This window comes from Rattus norvegicus, chromosome 19 (genome assembly GCF_021556685.1).
Source record: "Rattus norvegicus strain SHRSP/BbbUtx chromosome 19, alternate assembly SHRSP_T2T, whole genome shotgun sequence".
Taxonomy (NCBI): domain Eukaryota; kingdom Metazoa; phylum Chordata; class Mammalia; order Rodentia; family Muridae; genus Rattus; species Rattus norvegicus.
This window is the reverse complement of record NC_141552.1, coordinates 16,772,287-16,797,790: the sequence shown is the minus strand read 5'-3', so window position 1 is coordinate 16,797,790 and position 25,504 is coordinate 16,772,287. Positions and strand designations below refer to the sequence as shown.

General features: G+C 42.8%; 3 protein-coding genes across 4 annotated transcripts in view; 1 reads left to right on the top strand and 2 right to left on the bottom strand.

Annotated features, from left to right (window-relative positions):
* The window catches only part of LOC147998898 (disks large homolog 5-like), a 72,463-nt gene extending 71,449 nt beyond the window's left edge, over positions 1-1,014 (bottom strand). The window contains exon 1 of the mRNA XM_087595779.1: positions 833-1,014. Coding sequence (XP_087451905.1) covers positions 833-959 — 127 coding nt within the window. The 5' untranslated portion in view covers positions 960-1,014. The remainder of the gene's footprint in view (positions 1-832) is intronic.
* The window catches only part of Speer4cl5 (spermatogenesis associated glutamate (E)-rich protein 4C like 5), a 39,847-nt gene that overhangs the window by 3,309 nt on the left and 11,034 nt on the right, over positions 1-25,504 (bottom strand).
* Positions 7,136-25,504, top strand: part of LOC147998897 (disks large homolog 5-like) — a 41,022-nt gene continuing 22,653 nt past the window's right edge. The window contains exons 1-4 of the mRNA XM_087595873.1: positions 7,136-7,766; positions 14,437-14,518; positions 21,682-21,848; positions 24,947-25,106. The gene's annotated coding sequence lies outside the window, so the exon portion shown is untranslated. The remainder of the gene's footprint in view (positions 7,767-14,436; positions 14,519-21,681; positions 21,849-24,946; positions 25,107-25,504) is intronic.

The window sequence follows — 25,504 nt, the reverse complement described above, 5'->3', positions numbered from 1 at the left end:
CCCTATTCCGGACATCAGGTGCTTACATGGAACACGGAGATGGCTTCTCCAGGATTATCATCAGCTGAACAGGGTACAGCTTGGTTTCAGGACCCTAACCCCTGTGGCTTCAGAACTCAGATGATAAATTCACCATCCACAAGACTTGAGTGATTGGAGACACTCAGATGTCCTACCCTGATACTCTAGGCCAACAACTTTGGATTTAAAACACATTTCCAGGAAGGACATGTTCAACAGACTTATCAATTCCCTTATATGAAATAACAAATGCCCCAGAAGTTCCAATAGGTTACAGGCTGAATCTTGGTCCACATGTTCCAAACAGTTTTGGTATTTTAGAAAAATGTGTGTAACACACAACCTCTAATATATAAAGCTAACGATGACCCTGCCAGTTAGAAGAAATCAGAGGAGGTCTAAGAACATAAGGTTATTGCCTGGAGCACAATTCTCTCCCTGTTCTTACTGTCAGGTGTCCACTGTATTTAAAGAAGCAATGAGAGTGAAATACATTGCTGCCCTGTCTAAACTCAGAAAAGGTGGACCCTCCATGACTCCTGATCATGTTATTATATCAATGTAACCTAACAAATTCACTGTAAAAGTAAAGGCCAGAAATTCACAGGATAATAGCATTGGCCTTACCATATACTCCCTGTGGGGTTGGGGAAACTAAAGTTCTGAAATCCTGACTTTCAGGAATTGTGATATTCATGAAAATTCAATTCCTTTTCAGATGCTCCAGTTGTTGTGGCCCATTGCTAGAAAGGTCAGCTTAAGCCTGCAGCCCCCCTGACAGGGAGCTCAAAATATACTGCCCAGAACTTACTAAACATTCCCCAGAAGTGCTGTCTCTGTTCATCATTACTTTGAGACGAAAGGCCAGATTCCTTCACTCTAGTCTGTCCACAATCGACGTTCCCCCTCCAAAAACGCTTGCGAAGACGGGAAAACATGTCTTAGCTTGTAACTGCCAGACTCAGACTGAGAGAAACTAGGGCACTGGTTGTCACTACAACAGTGGTGACATCACAGAGGATGCCAGAACTCTCTAGGAGACAATAGAATGTCCAAGAAGGGATAGCAGATGTCATGGGGAGCAGACTTTGCCTTCCTGCTAATAATCTCCCTGTACTGAGCATAAGCAGAGGTGCCCTTTCCAGGAGCCTTTCCTGGGGCAGAGTCACTGAGCATCTCCTGCTTCCAAAGCCAAATTTTCTTCAAGGTTTGATTATAAAAAAACCTTAGTAATTCCTATGCATCTAAATGAATGTTTCCTTCGATATCTTGCCCCAAAATGTCTCATCCTAACTCAAATTATCCTCATTCAACAATGTTAGCCATTAAAACTTCCTGAGATTTCATACCAGCTTGAATATGCAGTCAAAAGTTCTCCTGTCTCATTATGTACAGGTGCTTTAAATCACATCAAGAAATAGTCTGCATGGTAGTTTACAACATGGGTGTGTGTTAGGGGAACACTCATGAAGTCATGTGCTTAGCAATGGACAATTGCCAGAATATTCCTTAGGAGAAAGAGTTGAAGTCTTTATGGTGCTAGGAAAAGTGTGGAGACCAGTTGGCAGAGGAAAGTGCCATATTGGAGCCACCAGTGAATGGAACCTCATGCTGGTGGTGGGGTTCTCCTCTGTGCACCAATGTCGCCAAAGGAGCACTGCTCACAGGCCTGAGTAAGATATACCATGAGCTTCTATCAGAAAAATAAAATAGTAAAGAGATATAGGGGGTGCACAGAAAGGTCTAAAATGAGGCTATAAACATCATTAAGTGGATAGAGCAAGGTCCCAGCACCTGTACACTGGGAAATGGCCACCACACCAAACACAAAAGCATCTATCATAGTGAAAAATGAATACTTTATAGAATGCACACACTAACATTGATTGATCACATCCATAGTTCAAATTTTGGGGGCAAAGTCATGGCCCTAACTATCTTTCTCTCAACTTATATAGCAAAAAATAAGAAAGACAGAGAAAAGGAAAAGTCAAAACAAAATCCAAAGCTTCTCATATGAGGACTGCAGGAAGTGTTATCTGGTGGTCAGTTCTGATTAGACATTTTAGATAGAACAGTGCACAGTGACCCTTGATGTGATGGGCCCTATATAAAGCTTTTTGCAATATTGGAATTTTAACAAACCTCATCCAGAACGTACAGAAGAGGTAAGGATGTGATCACCATGTCCTTGCTCTCTATCAGGTTATTTTTCTGTGTCCTTGATTGTCAGGCATAGAACAGCAACAATCTGAAATAGCTGGTAGACATGGGAAAACGTGGCTAAAACTATAGTTGTGGTTACACACCTCAACTGTCAAAGGCTAATGCTGTCCTCACAGTCCTTGGAAGCCACTCTTGTAAGCCTATCTATTGGAAAGTGGAAGGAGGTTTATCTGAGCTCAAAGTGAACCTGGCCAGCCAGGGAGAGGGCAACATGGGATACTTGTGACCCTGTCTTAAACCAGCGCAGAAACCCACACTTCATTCAAAGCATCATCCACCAATTCTCGATTATCTACCATTCTCTCCCTACCAGTCGTTCAGTTTGGAATGGTAGAAAAAAATGGAACTGATCTTTCTATTGTAAGGACCTTGATCTCTCTTTCCTTAGGTCCACATTAAGAGTATATATAACTGGATATCACCATCTGAACATCTTAGTATTATCTACTCTGTATATGTAGCATAATACTGTGCCTATGACAATCTCAAGCTTCCTTGAGCATTGTTGCCCCAGCAAGAAGTATGAAGTACTGAGGCCAGTCCCCAGGGATCCTTTCAAGGGTTTAAAAGAAAGCCATCAGAGATACTCCACTTTTTGTCCTTAGATTAAATCAAGCTGACACAATTTGAACCCGGTGGGCTATTTAACCATGCATCTTTCTTCCAACCCCCGCCCCCATTCTGAGTTCAGTCCATGGCAGAATTCATTCCCCAGCATCGTAGATATTTCTTTGTATATTTCCACAAGAGCCAGGTTTCTTTCTCTTTTCTTAAATAGAATTAGTTGTAGTCAATCAACTGTTGCCCTATGTAAGAAATGATTAGTATATATTGTAACTTACCACACTGTATTGGTGTATACAAGTACATTATTGGAAATCCAGCATTACTGAGGAATTTGAAACCAGTGCTGTGGCCTTGCCTTTCTGTGCCTAGTCCTGGCTCACAGGCAGCAGGGGGCTGACCTTGAGTTCCTCTTCAGGGACAGAGTGATGGTGAATGGGCACTGAGCAGGCAGAGAAACACAGCTGAGGCAGCTCCTTTCAGGTATCAAACACATCATCTCCTTCCCATCTTAAGGGCTACTGCTGAGGTCTTGCTCCCATACCTACCTTAATAGCAGCAAATTTGTTACACAGCAGCCAGCTCTTTCCTATTGTTCTGTAATACGCCTCCACATCATGGATGCCAACAAACTAACAAAAAACAAAAAAACCTGACATTGAACTGTGTGGTGCTGGTCACATACCCTGTTATGTTCTGTATGTTACGAGGTTTGTTAATCTTAACAAGTTCCCCAACTATGAGCTTCACATAGGACCCATTAGATTCAAGGAAAATAGGAACAATTATGTGTAAAATGACCCGAGTCAGGGCCCATAGACAGCAGCATTTCCAGCACTTGTGCTTTAGCCCATGTGGATTTTGCAATGAGCTGGGCCTAGCAATGTCCAGTACACAGTTGTGAGCTGTTGCTCTGGTTGAACTGTATTGGTGTGCATTCAATAAACTACACCTATTTAAATGAATTCAGTGTTCCTGTGGTCTGAGTCCAGACATCTTGACACCAAATCTTCCCTTCAGCAGCACTTAGGAAAAGAAGCTAAGGTTAGGAAAGGTGACATCTTGTCATAAATTATGTGACAAGAAGGATGGAGAAATGATCCCTTGTGTTAAAAATCAAGGTGTCCTCTGTAATATTCAGGTCAATACTGGCCCTGTGCATCAGCTTCAAGGACCCATTTCTGATTTTCTTTGGGGTTCCCATGATGATGCACTCAGACATGATTGGAAACAACCAAAACGGTGGTCAGACTTGATTTATAAAATGAAGGCAACATTGCACACTTATGTTGCAGGATATTTGATTCATATTATCAGCCCCAAGATAGAGTTATTTACTTTAAAAAAAATTACCTCCGGCAGTTCAGTTCAGCACTAGCACCGATATTTTACCCTAGAGCTTTTTTTGGTTGTTTGTTTGTTTTTTGTTTTTGTTTTTGGATGAACAAGTACTTTCTTATTTTGTGGCCCAGCCCTAGCTCTTACTTCTTTGCACAGTCACAGAGAGACCTCAAACATATACTCAGCCAAAGGCAGGGGAATGTAGAAAAGAACCTAAGGCAATACCACATAATGACATTGAAAGTGGGTGGCCAAAAGGTGTTATAAAATTCACCTCACTTCAGTGAGTGATGACATACCAACCTGGTGGCCTACGATTCTGGAATATTAATCAGAATCCTTTAGTCATATTAGATCTTAATAGAAACAAGGAAGCAGTCCTTTCCTGAAGTATATATTCATCATACGTAAAGAAGATATTAAATCCATATACAACTCAGAATAGAATTATCCCCCAAGACCGGAAAGATCTGGCAACATTAATATTAGAAGCTTCTCCTGTGTTACAGTGGTAAGCACAGAAGAAAGAGGAAGATAGGGCTGAAAACAAAAGCATCAGGCCAGAGCACTGTTTCTCAGGATGAGTTGCCAGGTGAAGGTAAATAAACCTTACTAAGTTTAATACAGTATTACATACCCTGTTGTAAGTAACTGGAGCCGAGGCTATCCCCAAAGGTTTGCCTGTCTGTGAAATCTGATACCCTAACTCAGGTGTCTTCCCTGGCCTCAGTGGGAGAAGGTCCACCAGCCCTACAAAAACTTGATGTGTCTTGGTGGAGGCACACTCTGAGGGATATTCCTCTACTCTCTCAGAGGAGATGGTGTGAGGACATTGGGGAGGAACTGTGGGAGAGAAGTAACAAGAGAAAGGACAGCAATTGGGATGCAAAGTGAATTTAAGCCTGTCAGTCACTGCTCTATTGCTGTGAAGAGACACCTTAACTAAGGTAACTAATAAAAGAATCAGGGTGTGCCCATGTCTCCAGGTAGATATGTAGCAGAGGACTAGCTTATCTGGGATCACTGGGACGGGAGAACCTTGTTTCTGAGGAAGCTTCATGAACCATGATATTGGAACTTAGGCCTCTGAGGCGGGAGTGAATTGGCGGGTGGAGGAGCAATCTCATAGGGAGAGGGTGTGGGGGACAGAAGAGAGACTCATGTAGAGGAACATGGAGTGGGAGATAAATTGGAAATGTAGATAAAATAATGAAAGAAAACTAAAAAACATCAGACTATGAGTATCATTCTAATTCAAGCCTCAAATAATAAAAGCATAAATGCGAGAGTCGCCTGGTCCTGTTCATGTCATCCTGAATCTTAAAATCTTTTTTCCTCCAAATTCCGTGCCATATGAGGTGCACTGACCTGTCAGCTGCCTGCTTGGATGACAACTGCAGCAGCTTCCCTATGCACTTGCTTTGTAGGAGCACGAAATCTATTGAGCTCCCTTTTCCAAGTTGGAACTTTAATTGGTAAGAGTCTTGCCTTGAGGACACCTTCCACATCTCTACAGTACAGAGGCAGGAGGCTTATCGTCAATAACATTCATCTCCTTAACTATGTCACCCTCCTCTTCAGCACATGACTTTGCTGTGACACTAAACTTCTTAGTGATCTTTTCCACTCTAAGCTGCACATGGTTTTCATGTGTTTGCCCTGTGTGTTGTTCCTTCTCCTGCAGTCTTGAGGAACAGTGACCAAAAGTAACCAAACCACAGGCTCAAAGCCATGTTACTACTGTATTGTGTACTATTTTCACAGAGTTGCCTGAGGTGTAAATGGGACATGGAGAATTCGAACATAGTTTGAATCTTAGGCCTTTCACTGGGCAGTCCCTCATCTTCTCTAAAAATTAAGCCCATTCTTCTACCATTGAGACCCACCTGCTGCTTAGCTCTTTACCCCTCTGCCGTGGTCTGTTCCATATCTCTTCCTGCCCATGTCTATTTTGAATCTCCTGCTTTAGCTTGCCTCTGCCTATGTCCCTCTCTATGCCCGGAAGTTCTGCCCACATACTTCCTAAAGCAGCTCTTGGCCATCAGATCTTTATTACATCCAATCGGCAGTGAGACAACACCTGATACATCTCTTAGCTTGTGTTGAGCTGGTGAGAAGGACAAACATCCACAAAATAGCAAAGCTGATGATGGGACATAGAAATGACAAGAGAAATCCTGCCAGCACTTAGCTCACTGCCAGTACAGAACTAACAATTGAAAGTTGACACACCTTAGTACAAAGGGAGGTCACCTCAGCATTTCCGCTTTTACTCCAAGAAATACCTTTAATTTAACATTAATAAGCTAGATAAAATAAGAAAACTTATGAGATGCATCAGGTAAGAATTACTGTCACAATATTCTGTCCATTCGTATTTTGCAAAATTGGAGAAGGTACTTTGTTATCTAAATTATATTCGTCTAAAATTTTGTACCTAAATCATTTTCTATCACTTTTTAAGCTTTGTATCCCTTATCTATCATAACTTGCATTTATTAACCATAATAAGTCTTCTGAGACCAAATGTACTTTCATTAATTCCAAACAATTTAAGCGTTTATGTCTTTCATCCTTAAAATTTGACACATTTTTTGCGTACAAATTTTCTTTTTCTTTTTCTTTATTCAGCTTCCACACGAAGATTATTTTTGCTCTGATTTAGAGCAGGATGCAAGGGTGGAGTGCAGACCTGAGGGGAGGGCAGATGAATGGAGTTGAGCTGCAGGATGTGAGGTTCACAGAGAATAAATAAGAAGTTAAAAAAAAAAAAGAAATGAGCACAGTGGGGATGAAGCTGTGAATGCTTGGCATGGGGAGGTTTGGCAGTGGACTGGGCATTTTAGGGGTGGGGTGGGATTGGTGTGGGTTCTGGAGTAGTAAGGATGGTGTCTGTTCTTGTCTTTTGGGGAAACTCCTCGGTCTTCTCCCATCCCTCCTCCACCTCTACCCCCACTTCCAACCGCCATAACTGCCTCCTACCACAGCAGCGGCTTCTGGGCATCGGCCTCTTTCTGCTCAAGCTCTTCTATGTGCTCGGGGGTGGTACAAGCTTTTAAAAGTCCCAGGCAGTGGGCAGACCACGCATACTCTCCTGGCATCCCCATCCTCTCTCAGGACTTATGGTGCCAGAGCGGTTATCGCAGGAGTTTTGATACTGCTGTGGACTGTCCATAGAGCCCTGCTTTCTGAGCCTCCCATGTCCACCCTGTTCCTGTCCAGGTTCCTGGCTGTCACATTTCTGCACGATGGTGAACAAGTTTGTTTTTCTGATTCTCATAACAAGAAAAGGTTAAGACTAAACTATCTAATATTCAACCCCATCCAAGATCTGAGGAGGAGAAATGTTGCCTGAATAAAAGGAAATTCAGAGCAAACAGCTTCCAAATCTAAAGAAATGACAGAAATTGTTGGCTACCCTGGGAGTCAGTCAGCAAATATTCCTGTGTCACTGTGGCATCCACCTTCAACTCACTGGGCCAGGAGCTCTGACAACAATCCTTTGAAGCAGGTCACTTGAAGGACTATCCTATTTTTTTTTCCAAAAACTGGGACACAGACTTCCCCATGAGCAACTTCTGCACAGTCTGGACAGCTTTCTGGCAGCAGTAGAGGTAAGTAGGTAGTATTTCACCCAATGGTTCTTTAGAGCCCATCATCTTTTTCAGAATAGATTGGGGACACTACCAGGAGTTGAGGTCTCTCCCACTGTGAAAAGCCTTTAACTATTAGGACATCTGAAATGGCAGATTTTTCAGATCTCTAAAGGATTTGAGAACCACCTTTGTATGTAATGTCTATCTCAGTGGACAAATGTGGCTTTTTTTCCCAAGGGATTTACTTCCTACTTAACTTTAAAAACATACACAGGAAGTTAAATAAAGCTTATTTCTGTACCTAACTTAAGCAGTACCTAACATGACTGGAAGACTGATTATTTATAGTTGGAAAGTACTAGCTTGAATTCCTTAATTATCCACGGCAGTGTGCAGTAGTAATTTTATAAAATTAGAATTTTACACCACATTGTGAATAAGTTGCATATACTTATATCTTAAAAATGAATTGAATCATTTATGCAAGTACAATTTTAAATTCTATCATCATTCAAAAATCCATGCCATCCTAAAATATTTGAGACTTGGTATTGTTTTCTAGTATAAATAGAGATACAGTGATCTATGATTTTGTCATTTTAGTCCCTTCTCCTGATTTCCCACAACATTAGACAGAGAATTGAGGAGACAAAGAGAAAGGAAGAAAGACATTCCTGATTCTAATCTGTTTATTTACTGTTTCCTCCCTGACCATGGCCAGTAAGAACTTGCAACCAACCCCCTAACTGACAATAATCATCTACAGCCCACGGCAGACAAATAACCACCCACCCACCCTTCCTCTTGAGAATGAGGGGGTCATGTTCCTTTAAGTTGCTTCCCAATGTGTGTGGGGTGACAACATGTTTTGGGGACCTTACAACAATTGGGACATTTTCCAAATCCTGGGAGATCTTGCAGTTTCCTATGTGTCCAGACCCTGAATGTGGCAGGATTAACTGAAGTCCTGGCTACATTAACAATGAAAAATACAAACACACATTCCTACCATATGAGGAAGGTCACCGGATATCTACCCCTTGAAGTTTGCTCAAAACAATTAGTCAATTAGCTTTTTATTTATCTTCAGGTCACTTCTTAGTAAACAGGCAGAAAAGAGACAGATTGTTTGCCAAAATTATATCAATTGCTTCTAAGCCAGTCACCAATAGAGTTCCTGCCATCCTTTGAAGTTTCATCAGAGAGGCTCTATTTTGCACAGACTCACAATACTTATGTCTCCCATGTGGAAAACTAAAAGAACTGTTAAGATCTCCTTAAATAATTCAACAGTTTTCCCAATCCAAAGTCTCCCACCCTCCTCCAAAAAATCAAGAGATTCCTCACAAACATCTCCACTCACTTCGGTACCAGTTTATATATCAGTCACATTTCTGTTACTGCAGAAAAATACTATGACCAAGAACAACTCAAGGAATACAGTTCTTCACATTGTGGTAACCAGCCCCAACTACCAAATTATTTCATTGCTAAGTCATAAATGTAAGGTGGCTACTGTTTTGAATTGTAATGTAAATAGCATGTATAAAGTATGTCTCATATGTGGTTGTTCCCTGAAGGGCTTGCAACCCACAGGTTGAAAACTGCACTTGTGTGTGGTGGTGGGAGGGGGGGTTGTGAGTTTTTTGTTTTGTTTGTTTGTTTTCCTTTTTCTCAAAACCCAAATGCTGATAAGAACATAGGCCAATATCAGGCTCTTCAATTTTATTCCATTAGGCACTGTGTCTGCTCTCATGATATTAACATGCTGGTTTTTCTTTTTTACTATTCCCCAAAATGAAGGTGAAATCATTAAAGGTGATGCCTCCCGCAGTGCTTTACTGCCTTATTAGTTAGCAGTGTCTGACTGCCCTGCTCAGTTGTGCTTTCATGTGAGTTCTGAGATTTTTTTTTTCATTCCCATGAAGATCTGTATTGGGATTATAATGGGATGGATTTAAACCTGTAGATGACTCTGGTAGGATTCGATATAATAATATAAATCATACTGATACATGAAAATGAGAGGCCTCTTCATTTTCTGGTTTCTTCAGTTTTTTTTTTTTATTTTTCCTAATGATTTCATTTTAACAAGTCTTTACTTCCTTAGATATTACAAGATTTTTATTCTGAATGGGTTTGTTTTCTTGGCTTCTTTCGTCATATTTATTGTTGGTATACAGGAGTTCTATTGATTTTACTGTGATTTTAGTGAATGTGTCCATGAGCCATAGGAGTTTGCTAGTGGTTTCGTAGTGTTCTTTATATATGGATCATATCGCCTGCAAATGAGAATACTCTGACTGCTTTCTTTCATATTAACATGCCTTTCCATCTCTCTATTGTCATATTGTTTGGATAAGACTTCACATACTAGTTGAATTAGATGAAAAGAATGAACATCTGTGACTTATTCCTGATTTTAGTGGAAATCCATTATGATTTCCTCCAGTTAGGATGCTGTTGGCCTTGCATATCGCCTTTATAATGTTAAGGTATGTCTTCTCCATATCCCAGATTCTCCAGGACTTTTGCATTAATCACTGTGGGATTTTGCCAAAGAGATTGTCTGCCTCTACTGCAGTGATCGTGTGTTTCCTGTTCTTGGTTTTCTGTGGTGAATTATTTATTCATTTGTATTTGTTGAAACATTCTTGCACCTCTGCAGTCAAGCCAGCTTGATCACGGTACCTGACACTTTTGGTAAATGTCTGAATTTTATTTTCCAGAATATTATTGAGAAATTTTTCACTTAACTGTTCCTTCCGATCTTAGTTTCTTTTCTATGCTGTGAAGAGACACCATGAGCAAGGGAACTTATAGAAGAAAGAGTTTATTTCACCTTACAGTTTCAAGGATCATGAGTCTATGAATATTATGCTGGGGTACACGGCAGCAGGTAGGACACCATGTTTCTAGAGAACTGGCTGAGAGCTTATATCTTATGTGCAAGTCGGAGACAGAGAAAGTGTTAACTATAGATGGTGTTGAATTTGGAAACCTCAAAGCCCAATCCCATACACTCCTCCAACAAATCCGTATCTTATAATTCTTCCCGAATATTTCCACTAACCAGCAACAAACATTCATATATGTGAGTTTATGGGGGCCATTATCATTCAAATCACCATATTCCACTCCCAATTCCCCATAGGTTCTTAAACATATCATCATAAAAATACGTTAGCTCAGCTTCCAAAACCCCTGTAGTCTTTCAGTCTCTACACAGTTTATCCACAGTGCTTTTCGTCCCTCCAGGAAGTCCCTTAATTATTCCCCTATGAAATCAAAAGGCAAATTGCATACATCCAATGTGTAATGCCAAAAATATGTTATCATTGCAAAGGGAAATTGGGAATGTGGTGATCCAGTTCAAGGCATTAACCCAACAGGGCACACTCCACATTCTCTACTTCTGATGCATGACAAAGGGATTAGATGGGTCCACTGCTCTGGCTTTGCTGACTGCAACATAATTCCTAAAACTATGTTGTATCGCATAGATCTGTGGTGGTTGTGTTTTCATTGTCACTCATTTCTAGGAATTTTAATTTACTTATGTGTTTCTCCCTTGGCCCTTTCAGTAGTGTGTTGTTTGTGTTGCTGACCTTCCACGAGAGTGTGTACTGACTGCACTTTCTATTGTGTGATACCAGTTTGATTCCTTTGTGCTCAGATAGAATGCATGACACTACTTCAGCTTTCTTATCTTTCCTGAGGGCTGTTCTGTGTCCTAATCCGTGGTCAATTTTGGAGACAGATCCACAGGCTGATAGAAAATATATGTATAGTTCAGTGTAGTTTGTTAGGTCCATTTGACTGATGATGTCACTGAATTCTGCTCCTCCTCTTTTGTTTATTTGCATGTGATCTGCCAAGTGGTCAGAATAGACTATTAAAAACAATCACAACCACTATTATAGCTAATGGGTAATTTCAGATCTATCTGATAATTATATATTTAAATTTGTGACTGCTGTGTTTAATATGTATATATTTAGATTGTAGTATCTTTTGGTAATTGCAAAGTATGAAATGAATTTCCTTACATCTTCTGGACAGGATTGGTTTGAAATCTATTCTGTCAGCTGGATAGAGAAACTGCATAGAATTGCTATAGGGACCTGTGTCTTAGGTCTGTTTCCCTAGTATATCCTCTACATCTCTCATGATGGTGATCCTGTTTCTGGCTAAATAATGTCTGTTCACTGGGGAATTGAGTTTAGTGACATGCAAATATTATTTAAACCTATGTATTTAATTTTGTTAATTTTTGTGGGTTTTATTGGCTTCTTTTGATTGACTGTTCTAGTTTTGTTACGTTATTTCCTGTTTCCTCTGGTATTTTATCCTTCTCTTCAAACTAAAGTATTCCTTTTAGGATCCTCTACAGAGCTCCTTACTGGTTATACATATTTTGTAAATTTATTCATCATATGCCTTAATCAGCACAGTAGCTGGGCAGCTGCCTGCCCTCCATGGTATCAGATCTACTTTCCAAACAATAACGCTCAACTCTTACTGACTGTGTAGCATCTTGGCTGCTCTTTGTTGCACTTGGACAGCCCTCAGGACCAGGCTCTCCTCTCCCTTAACCATGGCTGCTGTCCTCTTCCTCTCTCCTCTCCATCACACATGTTCTTCCTTTATTCTCTGGCAGCTTCTTCCTCCTTCTTCCCTCCTCATGATCCTCTCTAGCAAAGCCCTCAAAGCTGACCTCCCCCATCTCTCTGCTGTGCAGCTGTTGGCTGTTGGCTTCTTTATAATCACAGTTAACTGGGAGCAGGGTCAGTTTTTGGAGGTTAACCAGTCTTGAGTTCTACATATTAGCATTAAAATACAAGCAGAATTAGGCCAATCCACTACAAGGATTTCTTTTGTTTTGTTTTGCTGTAAGTTTTCTTTTACCTTTTCACTTTTTATTTTATTTTTGGCTATTTTTTTATTAATTGGTTATTTTATTTATTTACATTTCAACTGTTGTCCTGCTTTCCACACTCCCCTCATCATATCTTGCATCCCATTTCTGCTCAGCTTTGCCTATATGACAGTGTTCCCCCACCTACACATATCCATTCCCACCTCACAACTCCAGCATCTACTTTTGGTGGGCAACAGGCCTCAGCGTAGTCAATGGCCTCCCGCCACATGGGTGCCACTTAAATCAGTCCTCTTCTACACAGTTACCTAGAACCATAGACCCTGTATATACTTTGGCTGGCAGTTTATTCCCTAGGAGCTGGGGGATTGGTGACAGAGGGTCTGGTTAGATATTAAAGACCAATAGTTGCTGCTTTCTCTTCTTTTTCTGGTTATGGGTGAAATGGTGATTGTGTGCTTCATTTTTTGAAATTATTGAGAGATGATTTATTTCTTGGTTTTTCTTGGGTATAGTTTAGCTCATTGTCTTGGAGTTTCCCTACTACAATCCTCTGTTGTGCTTTCTTAGAGAAAAATATTGTTTAAATTTGGTTTTGTCATGAAATATTTTGGTTTCTCCATTTATGGTGATTGAGAATTATGCTGGGTATAGGATCCTTGGTCCGCATTACATCTGCCCAAGATTTTCTGGCATTTGGAGTCTCTGTTGAGAAGTCTGGTGTAATTCAGATAGGTCTGAACTTATTTGTTACTGGTTATTTATACCTTACCCCTTCTAATGATCTTTCTTTGATCTGTGCATTCAGTGTTTTAATTATTATGTTAATGGAGGAATTGTTTCTGGTATGATTAAATTGGCATTCTGTAGGCTTGTTGTACCTTCATGGCCTTTTCTTCCTTTACCTTATGGATGTTTTCTGCTATGATTTACTGAATATGCTTACTGGACCTGTGAACTGGAAATCTAAATTCTCTTCTATTCTATTATCCTTAGGTTTGGACTTTTAAATCTGTCCTGAAATTCATGGATGTTTTGTATTCAATAAACCATACATGGTTATTTGAGATGGGTATTTTGTGATTTGTGGGGTGATCTCCTTGACCCCAACTCTTACATTTAGTACCACGTTTTATAATGAAACAAGGTCAAGAATGGTGACCTCTTGCCATAAACTATATGAAAAAGGCAGGTGAATTAATGTGTGTCAAGTATCAGTAGATTCCTGGGTGGTTTTTGCTCCGGGTTGGCCATATGCAACAGTTTCAAAAGCCCAAGTTTGATGTTCCTTGGGATTCCCAAGATGATGCACTCAGACCTGACAGACAACACCCAGAATCCTCGTCAAAGAAATTGATTTATAAAATCGAGGGAACGTTACTAAGTCATGTTACAAAATATTTGATCACACTGTGATCTCCAAGAATGTATTATTTACTGAAAAACTAGTGTGTGGTATAGCAGGGCCATGGCACAGACATTTAAAGCAAGAGTTGTTTATTCATGTAAACATGGACTTAATTACTGTATGGCTCACCTACCACACACATTTATGACAAAGGTAAAAAGTGCACTTAGGTCCAGCAGATCAAGACACAACGTGAAAGGAAATCTAGATAACTAAACCAATGGAAAGTTTTTGAGTTAAAGGATTTTTAAGAACGTGTTCAGAGGGAACAGGACTGCTCTTCTTCTGGGAGGTCAGTGAATCAGGAAAGACAGTTGGGAGCTTTACTTGACTTCAGCATCTGACTCCTGAAACTTCATTGGTAAAATTAATGTCTGGAATTTTGGATTGTAAAACAACAGGTTGGCCCTGGAACTTTGGGCAAGGCCCATGGACAAAGAGATCGCACCTGATGGGAACAATCTTAAAAGCCATCTGATTCTGGTAAGTCACCTGAGAAGTCCTCAAGGAGAGAGGAGTGAATGGGTAGCACCATAAGAGAAGGCTTTAGGATCTCGGATAGTGCTACTCTAGATGCCTTGGAAATAGAAGCAGAAAATGTAAAGCTAAATGACTTCACAGGAATTAGCTCATTTCTGATTATGATTTTTTCATATTGGTATTTTATATTTATTCTTTTTTTAAAATTTAAATCAAGAGCCTTAGGTTGTAAGGTGAGGCGGTCTTAGAATCAGAAAATGCTTAGAACACTTGTATGGCGCCCCGCAACTAACACTATCTGGCTAGAAATTCTACTTTTAATCTCGTCATCATCATCGACAGCTTCCATTTAACCCGCAGGTGTCCAGGCCAGGCAGACACTGAGCAGGTTGTGTGTTCTGTTAATCTCCACAACAACCCAATTCAGCAGAAACACGTCCATTTTACAGGTGAAGAAACCACAGCTCAAAGCAAATGAGTGTCAGGGTCCCCTCAGTCTCACTGGCTGTCACTCAGACCCACATCCTTCTCTGTAAAGGGAAGCCATGGGCCTGATGTGGGCTGTGCAAGCTGACTCTGCTGTGATGATCAATGCTATTCTTGACCCTGGGAGAATTTAAGACAAGGTGAGCCACAGACTCCTGGGATAGATTCTGCCTCTGGGTTCTAGGGTAGGACACAGTATCCCTTGTCGTGGGTCTCTACTCAGCTGAGGAGTCTGCTCCCATGTGTCAGCTTCTATGGCAGTGGTTCTCAACAGTCCTACTGCTGCAACCCTTTAATACAGCTCTTCATACTGTGATGATCCCCTCCATAAAATTATTTCATTGCTACTTCATAAATAATATTGCTACTCTTATTAGTCATAATGTACAAGGTATCTGATAGGCAATCTCTGTGAATCAGTTGCCACCCACAGGTTGAGAAATATTGCTTTATAAACTTTTTTTTTTTAATGAAAGGCTTTCACCTCAGAAGTACCTGGAGCAGTTGTAAGAGCCCTGAAATACTGACAAGTTTTGGCAGGCCCAAGACTGCTTGCCTTAATGACAACAGAGATTTCTTGCTAAAGGCACAATCTGAAATCACTGTCCCCAGGTCATTTCTTGCCTAAGTTTTCCCTCATTACAATGTCTGTCTGCTTGGACATGTCTGTCCAGGAAGCCAGTCCATGTAGTCTCTGATACAGACAGAATGCTAAAGGCAAGAATGCTTTCCCTCTGTTGGCCCACAGTCATTTCTATAGAAGTAAGTTCAAATCCCCTGTGGATAAATGTGTGTCTCTCACATGGTGTGTGAGACTTGAAATGTCAACCGTTTGAGTTGACAAAAAACAAATTTCACTTCAGATTTACAGCTGACTAAAAATTATTTTTGGGAGAATGCAGAGGGTGGCCAGGCCTGCAGAGTCAGATCCCCTCCCTGCCTGGGATGATCCCACCCTCAGTAGACTTCAGCTTCACCTATAAGGTGTAATCAGAAAAATCTGACCTTAAGATTCTGAAGTCCACAATATGCACAACCCCTAAAGTTGGTAAATGGCCTATATGGGGGTTTTCTCCAGTTTAAACTATTCTGGCTTCTTTTCTCTCTTGTGCTGCAATCTGTTCTCTCAGGTCTGTTGGTCCTGGAAGGACCTGGGTTCAAGTCAAGGCCTCGTGGGTGGGGAGGAAGATGTTCTGTTGTGTGAATGAGTATGGATTAAGAATGTAGCCCCACCAACAGCTTGGGAAAAGATCTTTACCAATTCTACAACAGATAGAGGGCTTATATCCAAAATATACACAGAACTCAAGAAGTTAGACCTCAGGGAGACAAATAACCCTATTTAAAAATGGGGTTCAGAGGCAAACAAAGAATTCACAGCTGAGGAATGCCGAATGGCTGAGAAACACTGAAAGAAATGTTCAACATCTTTAGTCATAAAGGAAATGCAAATCAAAACAACCCTGAGATTTCACCTCACAGCAGTGAGAATGGCTAAGATCAAAAACTCAGGTGACAGCAAATGCTGGCCAGGATGTGGAGAAGGAGGAACACTCCTCCATTGTTGGTGGGAGGCAGACTGGTACAACCATTCTGGAAATCAGTTGGAGGTTTCTCAGAAAATTGGACATTGAACTACCTGAGGACCGAGCTATACCTCTCTTGGGCATATACCCAAAAGATGCCCTAACATATAAAAAAGACACGTGCTCCACTATGTTCATAGCAGCCTTATTTATAATAGCCAGAAACTGGAAAGAACCCAACAGAGGAATGGATACAGAAAATGTGGTACATCTACACAATGGAATATTACTCAGCTATCAAAAACAATGATTTTATGAAATTCATAGGCAAATGGATGGAACTGGAAAATATCATCCGGAGTGAGGTAACCCAATCACAGAAAAACACACATGGTATGCACTCATTGATAAGTGGATATTAGCCCAAATGCTTGAATTACCCTAGATGCACAGAACACATGAAAATCAAGAAGGATGACCAAAAAGCGAATGCTTCACTCCTTCTTTAAAAGTGGAACAAGAATACCCTTGGCAGGGAATAGAGAGGCAAAGATTAAAACAGAGACTGAAGGAACAGCCATTCAGAGCCTGCCCCACATGTGGCGCATACATATACAGCCATCCAAATAGATAAGAAGGATGAAGCAAAGAAGTGCAGGCCGACAGGAGCCGGATGTAGATCGCTCCTGAGAGACACAGCTAGAATACGGCAAATACATAGGCAAATGCCAGCAGCAAACCACTGAACTGAGAACCGGACCCCCGTTGAAGGAATCAGAGAAAGGACTGGAAGAGCTTGAAGGGGCCCCAGACCCCATATGAACAACAATGCCAAGCAACCAGAGCTTCCAGGGTCTAAGCCACTACCCAAAGACTGTACATGGACTGACCCTGGACTCTGACCTCATAGGTAGCAATGAATATCCTAGTAAGAGCACCAGTGGAAGGGGAAGCCCTTGGTCCTGCCAAGACTGAACCCCCAGTGAATGTGATTGTTGGGGGAGGGTGGTAATGGAGGGAGGATGGGGAGGGGAACAGCCATATAGAAGAGGGGGGGGGTTAGGAGGATGTTGGCCCGGAAACGGGGAAAGAGAATACAATCAAAATGTAAATAAGAAATACTCAAGTTAATAAAGAAAAAAAAAAAAAGAATGTAGCCCCACTCTGACTGGCCAACTAAGCTCCAGAAAATCTTCCCCAATCACAAAACTGGGCCATGTGGGAGCCTAAACTGTTTAAAGGGGAGAGCTGAGTGCTTTCTCCTGGAAGAAATACTTGGGGGTTGACTGTCACTTGTGAACCTTCTGTGTTAAGTCACTTCTCAGAAGGGAAGCTTTCCTCTAACTCTTCCATGGGACCCACCCAGCACTGGGGCCTGAGGATCCTATGGTGTTGCAGCTCTGAGCTGGGAGGGGTAGCTCTCACCCTGGCATGGAGAAGCCTGTTTTCACAGCTGATCTAGATCTGAGGAACAGGGGCTTTTAAAGAAGCATGTGAGAGTATCTCCTGCAGGAGAGCCCAGTCTGCAGGGAAAGTCACACAGGACAGCGAAAAGTGACTTCCCAACAAACACAGGGAATGGGAACCAGGGAGGGCACTGGATGGATGGTCGGAGAGTTTGAGAAAGCCTGCATCTCCCTGAAAGACTTCCCACAACCATAAGTCCCACCACTGTCCCCTTCTCACAGGGGAGGCTCAGCAAAGCCTGCCACCTGCTGGGATCCCTGCGAACTAAAACCGGAGTGGAGAACTGAGGAAAGCACTTTGGTGGAGGGGGAGACACAAGTCTCCAGGGCCAGGTCAGCCTTCTGTCCCTTTGGTTCTCCTCACTTCACAGAGGTGCCTATTGAAAGGTGAGGCAAGCCGGGATCTCAACAGTCTTTGGCCAAAGAAGTGAGAGCCCACAGGGCAGAGCAAGGCAAAGCAGAGCCAGGCAGAGCAAAGTGAAGCCCTGCCAGTCAGCAAATAGGCCTTGCGCATGTGGGACTGGTGGCAGCAGTGCTTGCCCTTGCTCTCCTGGTGGTGCAGAACACCTGCCTGGATGTGGGGAAACTCACAGTGGCTTGTCCTCCAGCTGCAACTGCCAGTGCTTGGGGAGGGGGAAGTTGAAGATGCTCCCATGATCCTCCGATTTCCGGCCCATTTTGTCCATGTTCAAGGCTGTGGTCAGCCCCGCCAGAAGCCCCGAGGACAGGGAGAGCAAGCACAACTGGCCAGCAACCACCATGGGCATCTGCGGTGGGACCCAGGCCAAGAAGCCACAGAGGCGCACCAGGCAGCCAGGCACCAGCCCCAAGCCTGTGCATACTGAGGCCAATGACACTCCACTAGTCCCTCCCACCATGCACATCCCACCCCTGGCAGGCAAGATCTCTCTGTCCAGGGCTTCCCCCAGACCTCCAACTACCAACAGCTCAATGAGCCCTTACTTAATTCTTGTTAACCATAATGGCTTGTCATAAAAGGTCATTGGGAAAGTCAATGATGAGATGAAAGCCTTAAAAGAAAACTAGAGAGACTTACGGAAATGAAGAAGAAAGCTCTCTTCCCAGTAGGAGCCTGGCAGTCCCAAGCTCAGGGCACCTCATGTCCAGTCTTGAACCCAGCATGCATTGTTGTGGAGAACCTGCCTGCTTAAGGACCTGGCTTCCCACTCATTCTCCTGAGATGATGACTTTAACTCTTTTAATTTTTACTGGTTATTTTCTTCATTTCCATTTCATGTGTTATCCCCTTTTCCAGTTTCCTTTCTCCACAAAGCAGAGTCCAGCTCACAAGCCTGAGCAGCTGCAGCCATAGTGCACCATGGGGGATCCTGGGGCAGACTGTTTCATCACCAAGATCCTGTGGACCCACAGGGGCTGCATGACCTTAAAGGAACTGCAGAGTAGGATCAGGCTCCAGAGGCAGAGCTCTATGAGCTGCGGGGCAAGACTGCTTATTCCTATTGGAGACTGGAGATCAGGCAGGGATCACACTGTAGGTGGCAGCTACTACTGAAGCCTGTGGCTTCAATCTCAAGTGCATCCAGAGACCATGCTACAGATTGCCCAAGCCTCTGCAAGCTCAAACTTCTGGGACAGAGTCATTATGCAAAATCCCAGAGAAACCTCTGCAAATATCCACACCAAGTTTTAGGAACAGAGCTTCCAGGTCCTGAAGAATCATGAGCTTTCTGGGCTTAACCAAGAGGAGCCGGCCTTCTTCCTGGTACAGGGGGATGCTTTTCTCCTGCAAAAGTTACTACAAAGGAGACAGCCACAAACAGATCTGCTTGAAGCCACAGCCATGCAAGAGAGTCCAAGTCTGTGAGCACTTCACCCAGGCCAACTGCCGTTACCTCAACTGTCTCAGGTCTCATGACCTGATGGACAGGAAGGTGCTGACCTCCGTGACTGAGCATGGGCTGAGTTCTGATGGGGTCCAGAACATCCAGGACATCTGCAACAACAAACACATTAGGAGGAGACCCACTGGCATGAGAGCTCCCCATGAACATCATAGCAGCAGGGCACAAAGAGACAGAAGCAATAGCAGAGACTGATTCCTTTCAACAGTCTAGGATTTCTCTCCCATGTCTCATTTTGGCATCTGGTTCACCTTGTCCAGATGTCACCAGCTGTAAGGATTCCCTGGAGGACTTGTCTACAGCTGTCACTCAGGAGGTCAAGAACCTGGGGACCCAGGACTCTGCACAGCTTTCCTTGGTCTCATCTAAGGCTGCTGGTGTCTGAGGACCCAGTCACATGAGAGCAAGCCAGGGGTTTTCTGAGAATGGAGATCTGGATGCTTCTTTTCTAGAAATCCTACCGACTCTTTGTAAGCTCCTGCCTCCTCTGCTGGCTTTCTTCTTGCTGCAGCAAAAAGAGATGAGTCCATGTCCATGAGAACAGGCATGCCTTCTGGACACCGCATGGAGGTCAAGGGAAAGAATGAGGCTCCAGACATCGATTACATCCCATTTTAAATGGTTCTATTGATGGGGTGACAATGGAAGAAGCAACAGACTCAGGAATTCTAGGTAAAAGGAGAAACTCAGGGAAGGAGTTTGGCAATGTTCCTTCTCTTTCAATTCAGTGGAATAATTGAAGCACTATTGTTATTGGGTCTTCATTAAAAGTCTGGTAGAAAGGATGCATTAAAGCCATGTGGCCCTGATTATTATTATTTTTAATTTTTGGAGTGGCAGCCTTTAATGACTGTATCTATTTTCTTATGGGAATTATTCATTACCTTCCCAGATCTGTATTTAACTTGGTATTTGTTATCTGTTAGAAAAATCACCAGTATCAAATAGATTTTTCACTTTTCTCTAGTAAAGGCCTCTGAAGTAATCCCTAATGATTGTTGAATTCACTCAGTGTCCTTTGTTATATCCCCCTTTTCATTTCTTATTTGGTACTTTAGATATATGCTCTGTGGTTTGTCTGTCTTGTGGATCTTCTCAAAAAAAAAAAAAAAGCCAGCTCTTGCTTTGCTTGGCTCTTTATATCATTCTCTTTGTTTGTAATTGATTGATTTTAGTTCTGAGTTTATTTCCTGCCATCAAATCCTACACAGACTCTCTATGGGATGAGGCTTTGCCTCACCTTGGTAACAGCAGCATGTGATACATGAACCTTTTGCTGCTCTCTGTAGTGGGGATGACATCACAATTTCACTGAAAACCATGCACAGCCTCATTTTAGACTGTATTAAAGTAGCCCACGATTTCAGTGCTCCCTGCAAGGTGCCATGAGACAGTAGTAACATGAGTCTGCCTGCACCTCGACAGTTTTCACTAGGGACTTCTGAGTGATTTTATGAAAATTTATAGTGAGTTCATGGATGTACATGCACAAACACAAAGCACACACACACTTTACTGACATGGTGCACATTCTTTCCACACAAAGAAGAAAGTGAGTATTAATGAAAACACACCAATAAAGGAATCGATGGACGGGGTTGTGGGAAGCTGAGGCTTAGAGTTATTTAAAGGCCCTGTGCAGGCTCTCCTTCTGTTGGAGGCTAAACTTCAAGTGCAATGGGGTTCTTTATTTTCTTTCTGTATAGCACACAGAGCTAGGGTGGAAACTAGGTTTTGAGCATATTTGGCAAGTACTAGAACACTGAATTAATTCCTAGGGCTGGAACCCTATTAATGTTCTACAGAATTACAGGGCAGGCTGGATGAAGACTCTCAGCTGACAATGTGGACATCTCAAGACAGGCACTGGACAATGGCTGACAGACTTGTATGAAGACTGGAAATGTTTTGCTATCTCAGAGGAAAAGAAGGCCCCTCCGACTACACTGTACTCTAAGGACAGTTTATTCAGGTAAGGGATGACATGAACTATTGTCTCATGATACAGATGTCAGCACAAAATATCCTAGGTATTGTATGCCAATGGTAGCATTAACAGAACAAATCACACAGTGTTGTGAAGATATAGAATATGACTATATGTAGCAAGAACCAGGCCTCTTCTAGTTTCTAAGATCATACCTGAGAACCTCAAATATAGTAATAATGTGATAATGTGGTATAAGTCTAGTTACAACTAGTTTCTATTGTGACACAGATGACTCTTTTTGTGTCATGTTCAGCTTATAATGAATGACTAGACCTAAGCATGAGAATAACCAAATACTACATTGCTTCTCTAGCTGCTGAGCTTTTAAAAGCCCTGGTGTGACAGCAAGCTTTTGTGGACATCTGGATTATTCCTTCTGTACTTTAACTCTCTAAGTCAACCCCACTCTGAGTAAGTCAGTTCCATTCCATAAGTTGGAAATCAGTCAACTGGAAAAAAAATACTTTCTCAATACAAACACAGATTGGCCATGGAAAAAGGGCAGCTTGAACTGTCCCACCTAGGTCCTGGGCTTGCACAGGCCAGCTCTCCAAAAGAAACGTGTGTTCACAGCTGCAGGCTGCATTCACTATGGATGCTCTTGAGGTTCCTCCCTAAACTGCTTAGATTAAGATAATTTTGTTGCCATCTATCAAAAGAATTCATTATGCCAAACTGGCCTTTCTTCTGAACCTTCTGTTCTGTGGGCAGGGCAAAATCTCCAGCAACCCTCACAGCAATGTGGGCTGCCAATCTGGGACTCAGAATTATACCAGTGCAAACCAAGAACAGGGCAACTGGAAGAGACCTCATTGGGTTGTAGGAACCTTCTGTTCTGAGTCACTTCTCAGAAGGAGCACTTTGCTCTAACTCCTCCATGAGACCCAACCAGTACTGGGGCTGGAGGATCCTTAGGTGTGGCAGCTCTGAGCTGGGAGGGGGAGCTGGCACACTGACAGGGAGAAGCCTGTTTTCACAACTGATCTGGATCTGAGGAGCAGGTGCTTTTAAAGAAGCAGGTGAGAGTATCTCCTGCAGGAGAGCTCACTCTGCAGGGAAAGTCACACAGGACAGGGAAAAGTGGCTTCCCAACTTCCACAGGTCCTGTGACCCCAGGGAGGGCACCAAATGGTCCAAGAGTTTGAGAAAAGCCTGCATTTGCCTGAAAGACTTCCCTCAACCATAAGTCCCACCACTGTCCCAGACTCACACCTGAGGATCAGCAAAGCCTGCCACCTGCTGGGGTCCCCACAAACTGAACCCAGAATGGAGAACTGCGGGAAAGCACTTCGGGGGAGGGGGGAGACACAAGTCTCTGGGGCCAGGCCTGGGGTCTGTCCCTTAGGCTCTCCTCACCTCCATTAGCCTCCTAGTGCAGAGCACTGCAAGCCGGGATTTCAAAAGTCTTGGGCTGAAGAAGTGGGAGAAGGTAGCAGCAGTGGCGGTGGGGTCGACAGGGGAGTCGAAGACGGAATGGTAGCAACGCAAGCAGCAGCGGTGAGGGCGGAGGCCGGGGGGGGGGGGGGTGAAGGAGAGGACAGGTGTGGGGGGGTCGGGGCGGGGGCAGGGTAGGGGCGAGGGCAGGCTGGGGGCGGGGGTTGGGACAGGTCTGAGTCGAGGGCGGTGGTGGGACTGGGAGGGGGGATGGGTCGGAGGCGATGTAGAGTGCGGGTGTGAGGCGGGGGCGTGGGCAGGGGCAAGAGCAGGGGCGGGGGCAGGAGCAGGGGCAAGCAGAGCAAAACCCAGCCCTGTCAACTGGCAGATATGCTCTGGGGCGGGACAGACTCGCCCTGCAGCTGGGGTGACAATGGAAGAAGCAACAGACTCAGGAATTCTAGGTAAAAAGAGAAACTCAGAGAAGGGGTTTGGCAATGTTCCTTCTCTTTCAAATCAGAGGAATAATTGAAGCACTATTGTTATTAGGTCGTCATTAAACGTCTGGTAGAAAGGCTGCATTAAAGCCTAGTGGCCCTCATATATATTTTTTAATTTTTGTAGTGGCATCGTTTAAATCTATTTTCTTATGAGAATAATCTTATGAGTTAAATCCCACATTTGGATTTAACTTGGTATTTGTTATCTGTGTAGAAAAATTACCAATATCAAATAGATTTTTCACTTTTCTATAGTGAAGGACTCTGAAGAAGCCCTAATGATTGTTGAATTCACTCACATGTCTATTGCTTCATCCCCCTTTTCATTTCTGATTTGATAATTTAGGTATTGACACTGTGGTGTGTACTTAGTTTCAGAAAGGGGTTGTTTCTCTTATGGATCTCCTCAAAAAACAGCTCTTGCTTCCTATGACTCTTTGTATTATCCTCTTCGTTTGTAATTGAATGATTTTAGTACTAAGTTTATTTCCTGCCATCAAATCATACCAGACTCTCTGTAGGATAAGGCTTTGCCTCATCTTGGTAACAGCGGCATGTGATAAATGAAGCTTTTGCTGCTCTCTCTAGTGGTGATGACGTCACAATCTCTGTGTAAACCATCCACAGCCTGTTTTTAGGCTGTATTATAGTAGACCACCATTTCAGTGTTACCTGCCAGGTGCCGTGGGACACTAGTAACACACGTCTGCATGCACCTCGACAGTTTTCATTACAGTCTTCTAAGTCATTTTATGAAAATTGATAGTGAGTTCATGGATGAACATACACAAACACCTGCACAGAAACACAAACAAACACAAACTCTCTCTCTCTCTCTCTCTCTCTCTCTCTCTCTCTCTCACTCTCTCTCTCTCTCTCTCTCACACACACACACACACACACTTTACTGACATGGTACACGTTCTTTGCACACCAAAAATAAAGTGAGCAGTAATGAAAATACACCAATAATGGAGTCAATGGAGGGAGTTATGCAGAAGCTGGGACTTAGAGTTACTTAAAGGCCCTATGCAGGCTCTCCTTTTGTTGGAGGAGAAATTTCAAGTGCAATGTGGTTCTTTATTTTCTTTCTCTAAAGCACACAGGCTATGGTGGAATGTAGGGCTTTGAGCATGTTTGGAAAGTACAATCACACTGAATTAAATCCTAGGGCTGGAACCCTATTACTCTTCTACAAAATTACAGACCAGGCTGGATGAATACTCCCAGGAGACAATGTGGACATCTCAAGACAGGCACTGGACAATGGCTGAAGACTTGTCTGAAGACTGGAAATATTTTGAAAATTCAGAGAGAAAAAAAAGGCCCCTCTGACTACACCGTACTCTAAGGACAGTTTATGCAGGTTAGGATGACATGAACTATTGTCTCATGTCACAAATGTCAGCACAAAGTATCCAAGGTATTGTATGCCAATGGTAGCATCAACAGAACAAAGCACACAGTGTCATGAAGACATAAATTATGAGTTTGTGTAGCAAGACCCAGGCCTCTTCCAGGTTCTTAGATAGTAACTGAGAACCTCAAATACGGTGGTGATGTGATAGTGTGGGGGGAATCTAGTTACAACTAGCTTCTATTGTGACACAGATGACTCTTTTGTGTCATGTTCAGCTTATACTGAATGAATAGACCCAAGCATGAGAATAACCAAATACTACATTGCTTCTCTAGCTGCTGAGCTTTTAAAAGCCCTGGGGTGACAGCAAGCTTTTGTGGACATACTGGATTGGTCCTTGTGTA